The 13,533-nt window shown below is 36.2% G+C and overlaps 1 protein-coding gene across 2 annotated transcripts in view; it reads left to right on the top strand.

Moving 5' to 3' along the window:
- Positions 1–13,533, top strand: part of LAMA1 (laminin subunit alpha 1) — a 99,987-nt gene that overhangs the window by 59,624 nt on the left and 26,830 nt on the right. For both annotated transcript variants that reach the window (XM_027676316.1, XM_027676324.1), the window contains 12 exons: positions 114–293; positions 909–1,094; positions 1,901–2,028; positions 3,083–3,203; positions 3,344–3,481; positions 4,928–5,049; positions 5,960–6,046; positions 6,305–6,498; positions 7,528–7,670; positions 10,375–10,473; positions 11,300–11,411; positions 11,578–11,740. In XM_027676316.1, the coding sequence (XP_027532117.1) occupies positions 114–293; positions 909–1,094; positions 1,901–2,028; positions 3,083–3,203; positions 3,344–3,481; positions 4,928–5,049; positions 5,960–6,046; positions 6,305–6,498; positions 7,528–7,670; positions 10,375–10,473; positions 11,300–11,411; positions 11,578–11,740 (1,673 nt within the window). The remainder of the gene's footprint in view (positions 1–113; positions 294–908; positions 1,095–1,900; positions 2,029–3,082; positions 3,204–3,343; positions 3,482–4,927; positions 5,050–5,959; positions 6,047–6,304; positions 6,499–7,527; positions 7,671–10,374; positions 10,474–11,299; positions 11,412–11,577; positions 11,741–13,533) is intronic.

Genomic DNA, 13,533 nt, shown 5'->3' with positions numbered 1-13,533 from the left:
CATTACTCCAAGATGGACTGTTGACTGTTTCAGAGCAGCTAAAACTGTAAACAGTATATTACAATGAGGTAGAATGTTTTTGTCGAATGTTTCGTTTGCACTTTGTGTTGCAGATAACCTTAACTCCAGATCAGTCCATTCTGCATACAGTAGCTCAAAGTAACCTGACTGGAACAGTGGAAGGAGTATTTTCGCAATTTCCTGATATTTTACTGGATGCTGCCATAGTCAGAAAATACTTAAATACAGAAACGTTTTACTGGAAGTTACCAGAGCAATTTCAGGGAGACCAGGTAAGAACATTAAATAATGCAAATGCTTTGTAGATGACTTCTTTATTGTCTTAATAGACCTTCACTATATAATAGTCACTTTATCTTGATAATATTTTTCTATGTTAGTTCTGTTCTTGTGGGTCATAATACTATAAATATCCAGTGACTGAACTTATTTATAGCAAGCACAAACAATATGTTTACATTCCTCTTATCTAATGAGATATTTCTTGACTCTGTAAATTGGTAACACCCATAATTACCATGTTACTCTTCAGAGATCCTAGGAGGGGGAAACAGTGGTATACTCAGTTTCGTTGTAGAAACCTGAAAGAGTTTTTAACCTTGATGCTAGAATCAGTATACAGATCATGAAATCTCTATTGCTTAGGAATTAAATGAAAATTGAGTGCACACCTTGAAAGTGTTTAGAAGAAGAAACTAAGACTGCTTTTTAGAAATATGCATTTAACCTTGGTGGAAAAACTGCTGAGTTTAAGTCAATTTTCATGTTTTATTGCCAGTTCTTCAAAGAACTGGCAGTTTTCCAGTCTACAGCTGATATTAAAATATTTTCAACTAGTAACTTTAACCTTAGAATAAATAAGAGTAATAATTTTTTAATCCAAACAGCTCATGGCCTATGGAGGAAAGCTGAGATATACTGTTGCTTTTTATGCTTTGGATGGCTTTGGAACATCAAATTTTGAGCCACAGATTCTAATGAAAGGAGGTCACACCAGCAAGTTGGTCATATATGTAGACATCCCTTCTCCAGAAAATGGAGTAAGAACTGACAAGGAAGTAGAAATGAAGGAGGTAAGCCAAAATATCAGTGTAAAAATACTTACCTTTCTTCTATCAACTTGCACAGAAGAGCTCTATGTATTAAAGAAAATACTTTGAAAAATGCATATCTGATTTCAAATAGGCTGAGTAAGTAGAGCGCTTGGATAAAAATGCATCTATTTAAGGAGGAAAAAATGGCTGGGAATATTATGCTAAAGCAGCTCAGATTTTGGTGATAAATGGCAGTCAGCCAAGTATTGTCCCTCTTGACCAGTCTCATAATTTTTCAGCCTGTAGGTTACGCTTCCAGCCAAGATACAGCATATAGCACCATGTGGACCCTAGCCTAGCAGGAGCAGTAATTTGCAGCAGTACTCACCAGGCAATTTCAGAAGAGATAATGATGGCCTCCTTTGATTTCTGGGAGTCTCTGCTGACTGGGGCTGAGGGGAGGTCTAATTTCTTTTGACAGTTCACAGGATGTAGTTACAGCAGCTTTTTTAACTGCTCATGAAATGAGTACTGTGAAGTCCTGATCTTTCGGCTGTCTGGGTTCTCCAGATCTATCCAGAAAAAGCTGTGCCATGCAGGCCTAAACTGTTTCACTGTAGAAACTAGCCAAGGAAGTTGAGCACAAGGAAGTAAGGAGAAATTATATAAAACCATGTTTTGTTCTAAGGTGGAGCAAACATGGAGTTTTGGATTTTCTGGGACTTCAAGTTTAGACATAGCCACTGTGACTGCGTTTCTGAAAGAACACGTAAGGAGGAACAGAGCATGACTTGAAGTAAGATTGAATACTCATGGTTTTAATAATATGTGTTATGTTTCCCTAGGATTCTTGGAAGTATTTTAACTCTGTGTCTGATGAGCCCGTCTTGCGTTCTGACTTCATGTCTGTGCTAAGCAATGTTGAATATATCCTTATCAAGGCAGCTTATGGCCAAGGTTTACAGCAAAGCAGGTAAAGCAATCTGTGATTGCATTTATTTATTGTATTACATTTACTGTAATTTAACCTACACATAGTCCCAACTGAGTCGTATAGTAAAGATTTAACTCAAATTAGAGAAATTTCCAATTTCCTATTTATGACTTTTGCTCTTCATCTGATAAGAAAAGATTTATGACCCTTAATGGCAGCAGAATTCCTCTTTAATTCTTTCTGTGAAACACTAAATGTCTCTGCTACTTACTTTGATAGCAAAGGACATAAAGAAGCACAGGCTGATGCAGTGTTCTGCAGGATGGGTGGTATATATATATAAAACCTCTCATATAAAATATATATATATTATATTTTATAGATTATTTATTTCCCATCTTATTTTTATGGATATTGGATTTTTGTTGGTTTTTTTTTCAATTTAAACATATGGTCTCTTGAGTTCTTGTACCAATTTATGTATCTCCTGTAGTTTTACGCCCTCTGGGCAGTGGTAATAAGACATTCCCACCTCAGAATGGTAGCATTTCATTACCCTTTTGAACAGAACTAAGTTACTAATGGGAGGGAGGAGATAGGATATGGTCATTGCATCTGTCAGTCTAGACACTTGCAAGAGAAACAAAGAAATGAAAACCCAATATCTGTACATCTTGACTGCTGGGAAGAAGTCTGATCCCAACTCCATTTTGTGTTATTTTTTATTCACATGCCCTCAACTGTCTTTTTCTTAGGTCTGTCCAAAAATGTGTGAGACAAAACAAATGTAGTTGTCTAATATATCTGAGGAAAAAATACATGCTCTTACATAGTGGGTTTGGCAAGTTTTGCAGACCAATAGGAATCAATCTATATTACTTTGAATGACTTCTGATGTATTTGTTGTAGCTCCTGAAATCTCATAAATAAGTAAAGAATCTTCAATTTTTGAGATATTTGCATGGGAAAAAAGGGATTATGGGAGATTATGTATGGTAACCCTGACCTTAAAGCATGGAAATGTTTTTGGATCTTGTTTTTGTTGTTAGAGATTCTTTAGATGTTCATGCTCTCTTCTGCATGTATCTTGTAGAATTGCAAATGTCTCAATGGAAGTTGCAGTCAAGTTTGAAGAAATGCATCTAGGCAGAGCTAGAGCCCATCTTGTAGAGCAATGTAGGTGTCCTGCTGGTTATACTGGATTGTCCTGTCAGGTACAGAATCCTTGAATCCTTTTTGTGTGTCTAATAGTGAGATAGTAAAAAAAAAATACTTAAATGGCTTTTAAAATTGTAACTGTTGATAGCTGTGATAATTTTTTTTCTAAATTTTATTTTACTTCCTCTCCAACTAGAGCTGTGCTTCAGGATATTACAGGGGAAGGCATACAGAACACAGTGTAAAAGAGCCTCACATTCTGATGGCACCTTGTGTACCGTGTCAGTGCAACAACCACAGTGAAACCTGTGATCCTGAAACTGGAAAGTGCCTTGTATGTACATTTTATACATTTTTCTATTGATTTGACCTGAACATACAATAGCAGTAACTATGAAAGGAGATTCTGGGAGAAGTATATGGCTTTACTATTTGGATAAAGTGTGATTTCCCCCCCCCCCCCGCCCAACTCCAAAAAAATGGAAAATCTGAATAGTGCTTCCCTTATGGTGAACTCAGTAAAATTATCAAGGTTTTGGGGCACTAACATACTCAAAATCATTATTATTTTAGCTTTAGTTTCACTTTTAAAATTACTCGTATATCAGTTCAGTTTATCTGTTTTTCTGTGAGACTTTTTGGGCTTGTCAGCAAGGTCTGCTTAGTCACACACAAAAAAGAAGTAAAGGAAGCAGTAAGCCATACCATAGCACAAACTAAGTCAAAGGCAAATTCTTTGTCTCTCAGGAAGAGAATTCTCTGGGCGGCTTTAGATGAGGCTTTTTTATCACCCAGAGACTAAAGTACTGTAAGAATATGCCTCAGCTAAGTTCATTTGCTCACTTTCTCATTTTATCCCAAAGGTTGGAAAGAAATACTTAGGTCTTTCGCACTAGTGAATACTCACCATTCTTCCTCTCACCTTCTTGTTTCAGGGGTAGCAAGTCACCTATGTGTGTTGAGATTACTACTTAGACATTTCCAGCTGAGGGTTGTAGGCAAAAGAGCTGAGTTGCACCTCTGGCTTCTGCTTCCATGCAATAGGAGACTGCATTGCTACTGTTTATTGTTGTCAACTAACCTCTAAAATACACACTAGCAAGTATATGAAATATAAAAAGAAAAGTGAAAAGAAAAAAGGGGTAAAAACCCAGAAAATTATTTTTATTTACTTGGTGGACTAGTCAGTTAAATTATGTTTAAAATACCAATTTAATATTTTAACATTAATAGCACTGGTTATTGATCAATACTCTTGACAAATTAAATGTAGTGTCTGTGGATCCTACGTGTAGATAGTCCTTGGTTTATAGCATTCAGATGCACTTGCTGAAACATTGAAACTTGTATTTTTCATCCATGTATTCTGTTTAATTTTTCCATCAGGTTCTTTTGTTGTTGTTTGTTTAGGGGTTTTGTTTGGTTTTGGGGTTTTTTTGTTTGTTTTGGGGTGTGTTTTGTTTTAGGATTTTTTTGTTTTCTACTGTGATGTCCTGGCCTGAATTAGATTACTGGAAGCAGAAATACGTAAACCTTGGAAATTTAGAACAGAAATTAGGTCAGTGTGCCTGAAGGGGATTCACATAAGAGAAAATATACCGACATTCTGTTTATTTTTGCATAAAAGGTTTTCCTCCACTCAGAGAATGCTGACCAATGGGTAGTGACATTTAGAGATGATTGCTGGAAACTGTATACATGTATTGATTGGGGGGAAGTTAAAGTTACTCCTGTTGTTTGTTGTTGCTTTAAACTGTCTGAATTCCATTTTGTATATCAGAACTGCAGAGATAACACAGTTGGTGATTACTGCAGTGCTTGTGCCCCAGGCTACTATGGGAAAGTGACTGGATCTGTCAGTGACTGCTCTCTTTGTGCCTGTCCCAGAGCCAACCCTGTTAGGTAACCAAAATTTAACTAAATCCAATGTGCACTTTACCATTCTATATTTCTTGTGTTGTATGTCCAATCTTCTACTCCTCCTACTCCTCTCACACTCTGACAATAGGAGTTAGTTACTATTATTTGTCCTTGATTTTTAGACATTAGAAAGATACCTATTTTATTTAGTAAGTGGAGCTTGCATTCTGAGTTGTTCACAGCTAGTGGTAAATCTGTGAGGTTTTAAAATAAAAAGATTAACAAATAGAGGAGTCATTTTTTTTCTCTAAGAGTAGATCAGCCACATAGACTGTTTTACAGACAATGGAGTAAGTTGCTCTGACATTGTTTAATTTCAAATATGGGTCTCTTTCTTCATTCAAAGAACAATGCTTTTGTATTTACAAAGATTCAAGCCATCTCCTGTCAATGCAGGAACTTTTCATGAGATCAGTCGTAGGGGAAGAACAAGTACTCTTTTGTCTGAAATTTATACGTTTGTTTGGTAGAGGAACAGTTAACTTCACATTTTGAAAATCAAAATGCTGTGTAGGCTGTTTTTTCTTCAGAAGCTTGAAAAGCATATTTGTTGGTTGCTTTTGTATAATTGAGTCAGAATGAGAGTCTGGGAACTCTGATGTTCTCAAGCAAGCCTCAGATACATATCATGCAGCATCCATTTTTCATTTTCTTCCCTTTTAAAAAGAAAACCATAAGGTGCTTTAGCATGTTATTCTCTAATGTTATTTTCTAATAAGGTCACATTGGGAAAGCAAACTTAATACAAATAATTTAAAGTAAAAATTCTAGAGCACTGCATCAGATTGAGCAGAAGGTGCTGTTGCTTGCAGTATTTAGCCTGTGGTTTAAGGTCTTACCTGTCTTTGTATGGTCTTATGTGTTAGCAGGTGTTTGTTTATCTTTCCTCCAGTTTTAGTCCCACTTGTGTCCTGAAAGGTGTTCAGGATTACCACTGTGATGCTTGTCTTCCAGGATATGAAGGGCAATACTGTGAAAGGTGAGTTACACAATGTCCCCATTTATCCCCAACTTCTAAGGACAGTTTGATTGATGTGAGCCATATTTCTACTCAGAATGGATTATTCAGTGTTCAGAGATAGGTATATGAATGAGTGTTCAAGGACTTAGAGTGATTTGTTAATTACTGTTGAGCTACTAATAAAAAAAACAATTAGTGATTCTTAAGGATAAGTGTAATCTCTGATTTCATGATGGTTATCCCCTGATGTTCAGTGCCCCATTCCTCCCTGTGTAGGTGCTCCCTTGGCTATTATGGTGACCCTCAGCTCCCTGGTGGCAGCTGCCATCCATGTCAGTGCAATCCAGGAGGCTCTGTTCATGATAATTGTGACCATGCAACTGGCCAGTGCCTCTGTAAGCCAGGAGTGACAGGACAGCTCTGTGAGGAGTGTGAACCGAGGCATCTTCTTGTGGACGATGAGTGTGTTTGTAGGTGCTTTTTAAATTTTTTACTTTCCCAATGGGCTTTGGTCTACTCCAGTGGTATTTGTGTGCACATGATTATTCCTTGAATGTTTTTATGATGTCATACTGTACCCTTTCTATGAAGGAAAGAAATCTTAACAACTTAATATTTCTGTAAAACAGAGGGGTTTGGACAAGGTATTCTCTGGAGGTCTTGTCCAACCTCAACCTTTCTCTGAACACAGAGGAAACTGCAGTAGAGATCATAGCATCAGACAAGCAGTTAATCCTTAAAATGGCTTATTTAGTGTTACAGACAAGTTTAGGAAAGATCATTTTAAGACTTTTTTGCTGGCTGTAGAATACCTATATTTATTAGAAAATGTTGAATTCCTATGTCATTGACGCTTTGGATGTGAGCTTGCTCTAATAGTACTTTTGGATTATCCCAGATTTATAGGCATTCTCCATCAATAATTAGTCATATTCCACCAATAATTAGTCTTGAAATTCCTTATAAGAGAGTAAATAGGAGAAAGACACATATAGTACAGTAATCTGCTTTTACAGTTAATTAGGATTTAGAACTCAGATTTTACTTCATATAAGTGAAAAAAAAATACAGGGAATAAATGGAATTACAGCACTATGGGCTTGAATTTCCTGTCTTCCTGTTTGAGAGTGTCAGTAACTTCAGTCTTTATTTATAGTAAAATAGCTAAATAGGTCAATAAGTTAATAACACAGCAAGTAGCTCAATAGGTAGCAGGACCAATAAGGCTTTAATGCATGCTAAACTAAGGAGAATATGTTTAGTTAATGTGTGCTAAACTAAGGAGAATATGTTTAGTTTAAGTTCACTCTTGGGCAGGAAGGAGAGGGCAAGACGACAGATCTGTATATCAGAATTATTATACCTTATTACCTTATTTTATTATATATATAATATATATTATACCTTAACTCAAATGGTGAAGGCACATACTTGTCTAAATCAAAATGGCTTCATTTTAATACTAATACCTCTTCATTCTCTTAAAATTGTTTATTTAGCTTGTGATGACAACTGCACAGGAGTTTTGTTAAACAGTTTGGATAATCTAAATGAGGCCATACTTTCAGTGAACCTTACTGGTATTGCCCGTGTGCCCTATGGGATATTATCAGAGTTGGAGAATGCAACAAAACATCTGAAGGTAAAACGAACATGTAAATAGTAGAAATACTTAAGTCACACCTTTAAAACAAAACTTGCAGCCATTCATGTGTGCTGGCAATTTAAGAGAAGCACTCCTGAAGTTCATGGCTTGAATATGTGTATGTGTGATACCTGATTAAGGCCATTATGTTTGCTGCCTGTATTAGTTTCTTTTCATTTGTAGCACTAACATTTAAATAAATGGGTTAATATATTTTTCCATCAGTAATATGATTACTGAATGTGCTATATGTATGTGCTTCACCTGGATTATATGTGTTCTTAAATCTGGCCCAGCAAGGGGATTAATTTTCAGCAGTGGAATGGGAACATCAGGCCAGGTCTTCTCCCTTTTTGGCCCCTTTGACCAAAAGAGCTGCCAAGGCATAGATTTAGACGCTGTTCCCCTATAGCCCCCTGAGTCCTCCCATAGAGTGCTAGGCTGCTTCTCCATTAGCCAGTGTGCTTGGAGCGCAGTAATTTACTTCCTTTTTAATTGTGTGGCAGTCGAAATGCCTTACTCTATCCTCATCTCAAGAAACTAAAGTCAGGTAGGATGTTTCAGTGTTGGGCACTTTCAGGCTACTTGGAGCAAACATCCCTTCAGCTCCTCTCCCCCTTCAACAAAGAAGGAAATACCACATTTAGTGATTCTAGAAGGTCATTTATTGTTGCTGAGGATTAAGTTCATGTGGTCTCTGCGCAAAGCCAGAGATAAACAGGATCCTCCCTACTTCATGACCACTAAAATAGGAACATTTATTGATAAGAGTCTTCTCAGCAATAGTCAAGCAGACAAGCTCTGAGTCAGAATCAAGCTGTCTTCTTTGTATTTCACAATATCACACCAAAACCAAAATAATGTGAGCCTTTTTGTGCTGCCAAATTCAGCAAATCAAGAGTTTAAATTACAATTTCTTCTATTTAAGATGTAAGACAGAATGAACTCCAGTCAGTGTACTTCAAGATGTTAATAATTATAGTATTTGAAGGCAAACTTGATTAAGTTACATGTTTATGCTTCAGCACAGATACTCTTATCCTTTAGTTTTATTTGATAACCTTCTAGTTTTAAAGCTTGTTATACTTCCCTTCCTTTATGTCCTAAGGCATAAATGTACTGAATTATTGTAGTACTTCAAGGATACAACTGACTTGCTTTCTGTAATTGTTTTGTGTTTGTATAGGAGTGTCATTTTCTTGAACTTGGATACGTTATTCAATATGTAGCTTTTGTTTAGCAGTTAAATTGCAAAACAAAGTCAAATTTTATGTAAAAATAAAGGCAGTTTAAGTTTCTCCTTTAGTACATACATTTTTTATATTAAATCAAAGCCAGCTGTCACTTTCTTGGAAGTGAGGTGCTAAAAGTGATATAAAACTTCTTGTGACTATGATGTAATTATGTTTATGTAGTGTCTTTTAAACAACTTAATCTTGAGGGTAAGTTTATAGTCTTGTAATTTTTCTCTCTTTGGAAGCAGGTATTCCCCTTTTTCTGGCTAGTTAAATATTACCTTGCCTTTTATCTTGTACCAAAGTAACTGCATCTGGAAGCAAGAAAATCCCCAAGTTTATTTCTGTGAATTACAGATATTCCCTGAAGGGCTGTCCCCTGCTCTATATTTTGTCTGCCTCATGCTGGTAGCTCAGGGACTCGAGTGTTTCTGCTTTTCTATAACTTAGGTACGGGTCTTTTCAGTGATGAGAAGGTTACCAAATCAGATTAGCCACTCTTCATTGCTTCAGTAGTTCTGTTTTTCTTAATTAAAGTCTCCTACTTTACTCCTCCTTATACACCTAGACTTGATTGCTGTCCATTTCTGGTTTTTGGAACTAGGCTTTTAAAGAAGCTTGCTGTCCTTTATTCCAGGAGGCCCAAGAGCTTCAACTTTCTCTTTTATTTGTTCTTCCTTCACGCTGAGGAAAGGACTTTGATGCAAGGCTGTTGAATACCCCTGTATTACTTTAAAAACTTGGACAAAATTATACTTGTTATGGTGTTTGCAATGATTGGCTCTGAAACATCTGAAATCTAAAAATAACCTTTCCTAGACTTGCTCTCTATGTGAGAGATGCCTTAAGTTTCTCTGCAGCTTTAGAGAAGTGGTATTCTGTTGCAGGCCTTGACTGTATCAAATATTATAGACTTGGATACAGTGGCCTATTTATTGCCATATAGGGCAGTTTTGAGGTGACCTTGAAGACAAATACAGCCTATTATTTTCTCTCATTGACGAAGGGATGCACAGTGCTGCTGATCTCCAGGGTCATCCTCACGGATACACCCTAAATGCAGCTGTTCTGACAAGACCAGCTGCCGAAACAGTAGTAGTGATGGGGCTGGATGGAAACATTTAATTTGATGGGCCTTGGAACTTGTCAAAGTAGCTTATTTGGCAGCTCAGACTGTGGTGAAATTGAGAATCAGGAAAGCAGAAATGCTGCTTCCTTCCTTTTTACTTAATTGAAAATATGATGTGGCTGGATTCTTGTTTCTTTATTTAAAGAAATGGTACACTGTGTTGCATGAACTGTGTGTATGTAATTATTTTCTGTCATTTTATGTGCTTTGCAAATCAGTTCTTTTAAACATATAAATAATCTAAATAGCGTGCGTAGCTATTTTCTTCCCGGTATGTCTCTGGACACACACCGAAGTCTTCAAATTACAGTGAGCTGTTCATTCTTGTTTCTTATAGGGGTCTATAGTTCTTAGAGAAAATCCAACTTACTCATTAGCTACAGCAAAAGAAAGTCTTCTGAGTTTATCAGGAGGAATTGATCAGCTGCAAGAAGAGGTGGGTGCTGACTTCTTTATTCTTAGCCTTTCTGGAGAGATCATTTGAGATTTTATAGCATGGTAGATTAGCGCCAGAGAGCTGTTTAGAAATTATTTTAAGTCTGTGGAGTTCAGTGAAAGAATTCAGTCCATTCTGTAGTCTTCCTGAAGAGGGGAGTTCTGTGAAATTCTTCTACAAGCTGTAGGTGGTTTATGATACTGTACAGGAGATTTACCTGGTTTCTCTTAAAGTTCATCAGTTTTTTGTACTGTGATCACTTAAAGTCCTAAAACTGGAGAAAGTGAGATACTATCTTCTCACTGGTTTTAACACATGGAACTTATTCAAAATTATGTAGGTAGAAAATTGACAGTAGTACTTCAGCCATTAGGTCCCATTTGCTGACCACACATTCCTATAATTTTCTAACTACGTATACAGAATCTAACTATGTGCTTCTACTGACAGTGTTGTTATTGTTAATAGTGATGTATCCAGAACAGTGATTTTCTTAAGAAACATAAGTTGTAGTTAAAAAATTATGTAATATTTGCTTACTTAAAGAAATGGCTTTGGTAATTATTAGCTTATTGACTATGAAAATAATTGATAACTCAATTCTTCACAGATCTCAGGGTCTGGAACTTTAAATACAATTAAGGCATCAGTAAACATGGAAGCATCATAGATTTATGAATCAGCTAGATCTACCTTATCTAAAAGAATTGTTTACTCGCACTAAGCATTGTCAGTATTGGGAAAGAAAGCATAAAACCCATACAGAAGTGTCATTTAATCAGTGTTTTAGGAGAACTGTCCAAGATTATCTCTGATTTTATTCTAGATGACTAGATTTTTGAAAAAGGCTTGGCACCTTAACACAATGACTCAGAAAACCAGGAATAAAAGTCAAGAACTGACTGGCTTTATTGACACAGTACATACAACCATCAAAGGTATCCTGTTTTTAACACATTTCCACTTCTTTACAAAATTTAGAAGGATATTTCCTTTGCAACTTTAAAAGAATTATTTACATGGAAAATGCTGCAGTTTGCACAGGGGATTCACAAATATTCTATTTTTTAGTGGTATGACTGAATTGTTTACTCTCCTACTTAGTACTTGCTGAAGTTGCAATGTCACTAAATGAAACACTTGGCCTGGATCTCCCACTCTCAAATGCTACATCTCAGAGACTACAGGATGATATTTCTGCCCTTTTGGATGCATTGCGCAAGAAAGATTTTGTTCAACAGCACCATAATGCTACCCGAGTCCTAAAGTAAGCCTGTTCTACTGAAAACTTTATTTAACATCTGTCTATAGTATGCAACAATGCTTTTTGAAGAGATATCTGGAGAAACATTTTGCCATAATAAGTGGCAGTGCGTTGGATAGTTAGCCCAGGTGGACCTATATGAACTTTGAGTTTGGAATTACGTGATTTGATGATATTTGGTCATCCCATGGGATACTAATATGGGTAAAGCCTGTTCATTTGGATGGGATACAAAATTCCCTTTCAATAAGTGAAAAGAGCCACTGGTTTCAGTTTGTTTCAGATCTGGCCCTAATACAGATGTCCTTGTTGATTTTGGCTGGGAGACATCATAAAACTATCTCAGTCAATTGCAAGCCCAGGACATGTCAGGCCTGCTGAAGGACATGATGATTTATTAGCACTGTAATATGCATCACATGGATTTGCAAATGAAATTAAGGCATTTGTTTAAGCATTCTGAGCCACTGCTTAGGATTGTATTCTGTTGTCTTGATTTGTCCCCAGTTAAAAGCTATTTGAAATGGCTTTTTGTTATTATTGGTTCTTGTTGCTGGACTTGGCAAGATAAAAAATTTACTGATCCAACAGTCAGCAAAATTTTTGTTTCAGTTTCAGAAATACTAAGTAATGCAACAGGAGACCAAAAACTGTAGGAATGTTAACACTGGCTTCAGGGAACAAAGATTTAGACCAAAGTGGAATATTTCTGAAAATATGACTTTTCTTTATGAAGTGCTTTGGATTAACCAGGAAAGACTGTCTGTGTTGCTGGCATGTCTCATTTTCTTCAGCAGACTCTTGTGTTGAATATAAAATTGTATAGAATCTAAATAGACATGAAAATGGACTAGCAATGTGCAATCGATGTCTCAAAATGTCCTGTTGCATAGTGACAGACTTTTAACATCAGTTTTTAAGCTGTTATACAAGGTGTTTGTAAATTAACTTTTTCAATTATAGGGTCTTTTGAAATTTCTGAAATTTCTCTCATGAGAGTCCTTTGAAAGACTGAAGATAAGTTAACACATTATATAAGGTTGTTTGCTCTGCAGAATTTCTCATGCAATGCATCTGTAAATTCGAAAATCATTTAAATAAACAGCTTGCTGGTCCATATTTCAGGAAGCAGAAGTTACCACATGACTTGCAGTGGATTGAGTTTGTGATGATGTACTTTAAGCAACATTCGTAACAGAGGTCTCCACACATTTGCCGTATAAGGCAAAGTCCTGAGACAGTTTGGAATATAATCTTTTTCCTCTATGGTGAAACAGAAGGCATTACTGACATGTAAAATACTTTAAATCTTGTAACTTTTTTAAGGCTATGGCTTCTGATTGTACTTCTCTGAATTATTAGTTTTAGGAAATACATGCAAATGCACATCTGCTGTTCAGTAAGAAAGATGGGAAGTGTTTTGCTGTGTATAACTGTGAAATAAACTAGGTTTCTTTTCCTTTGGCTAAAGTTCTATGTGATTTACAGTCAGATTAAAAGGGACAAACATTTATGTAAAAGTATCATTACAGGAATTGCAGTGTTCAGCATATGCGCTGAAATGAAGAGAAACAAAGGATTAGACTTTCAGGATCATTTTCAGTTCAGTTCCTTCAACACTGGAAAGTGTTCAAATGGAGATGCAAATATTCTCAAATAGAACAGTTGAAGCAATTAACAACTGACAAATTTGGGGGGGATTTAATATTTGCCAGATAATCCCTGTTACCAATTAAAAATATAAGTGCAGAGATTGCTCATTTCAGTGTTCATTTTAATGAGACTATTCATTTTTA

Source organism: Neopelma chrysocephalum, unplaced genomic scaffold, assembly GCF_003984885.1.
Source record: "Neopelma chrysocephalum unplaced genomic scaffold, ASM398488v2 Primary Assembly neopelma1_22, whole genome shotgun sequence".
Lineage (NCBI taxonomy): Eukaryota > Metazoa > Chordata > Aves > Passeriformes > Pipridae > Neopelma > Neopelma chrysocephalum.
This window is presented reverse-complemented; position numbering and strand designations above follow the sequence as displayed.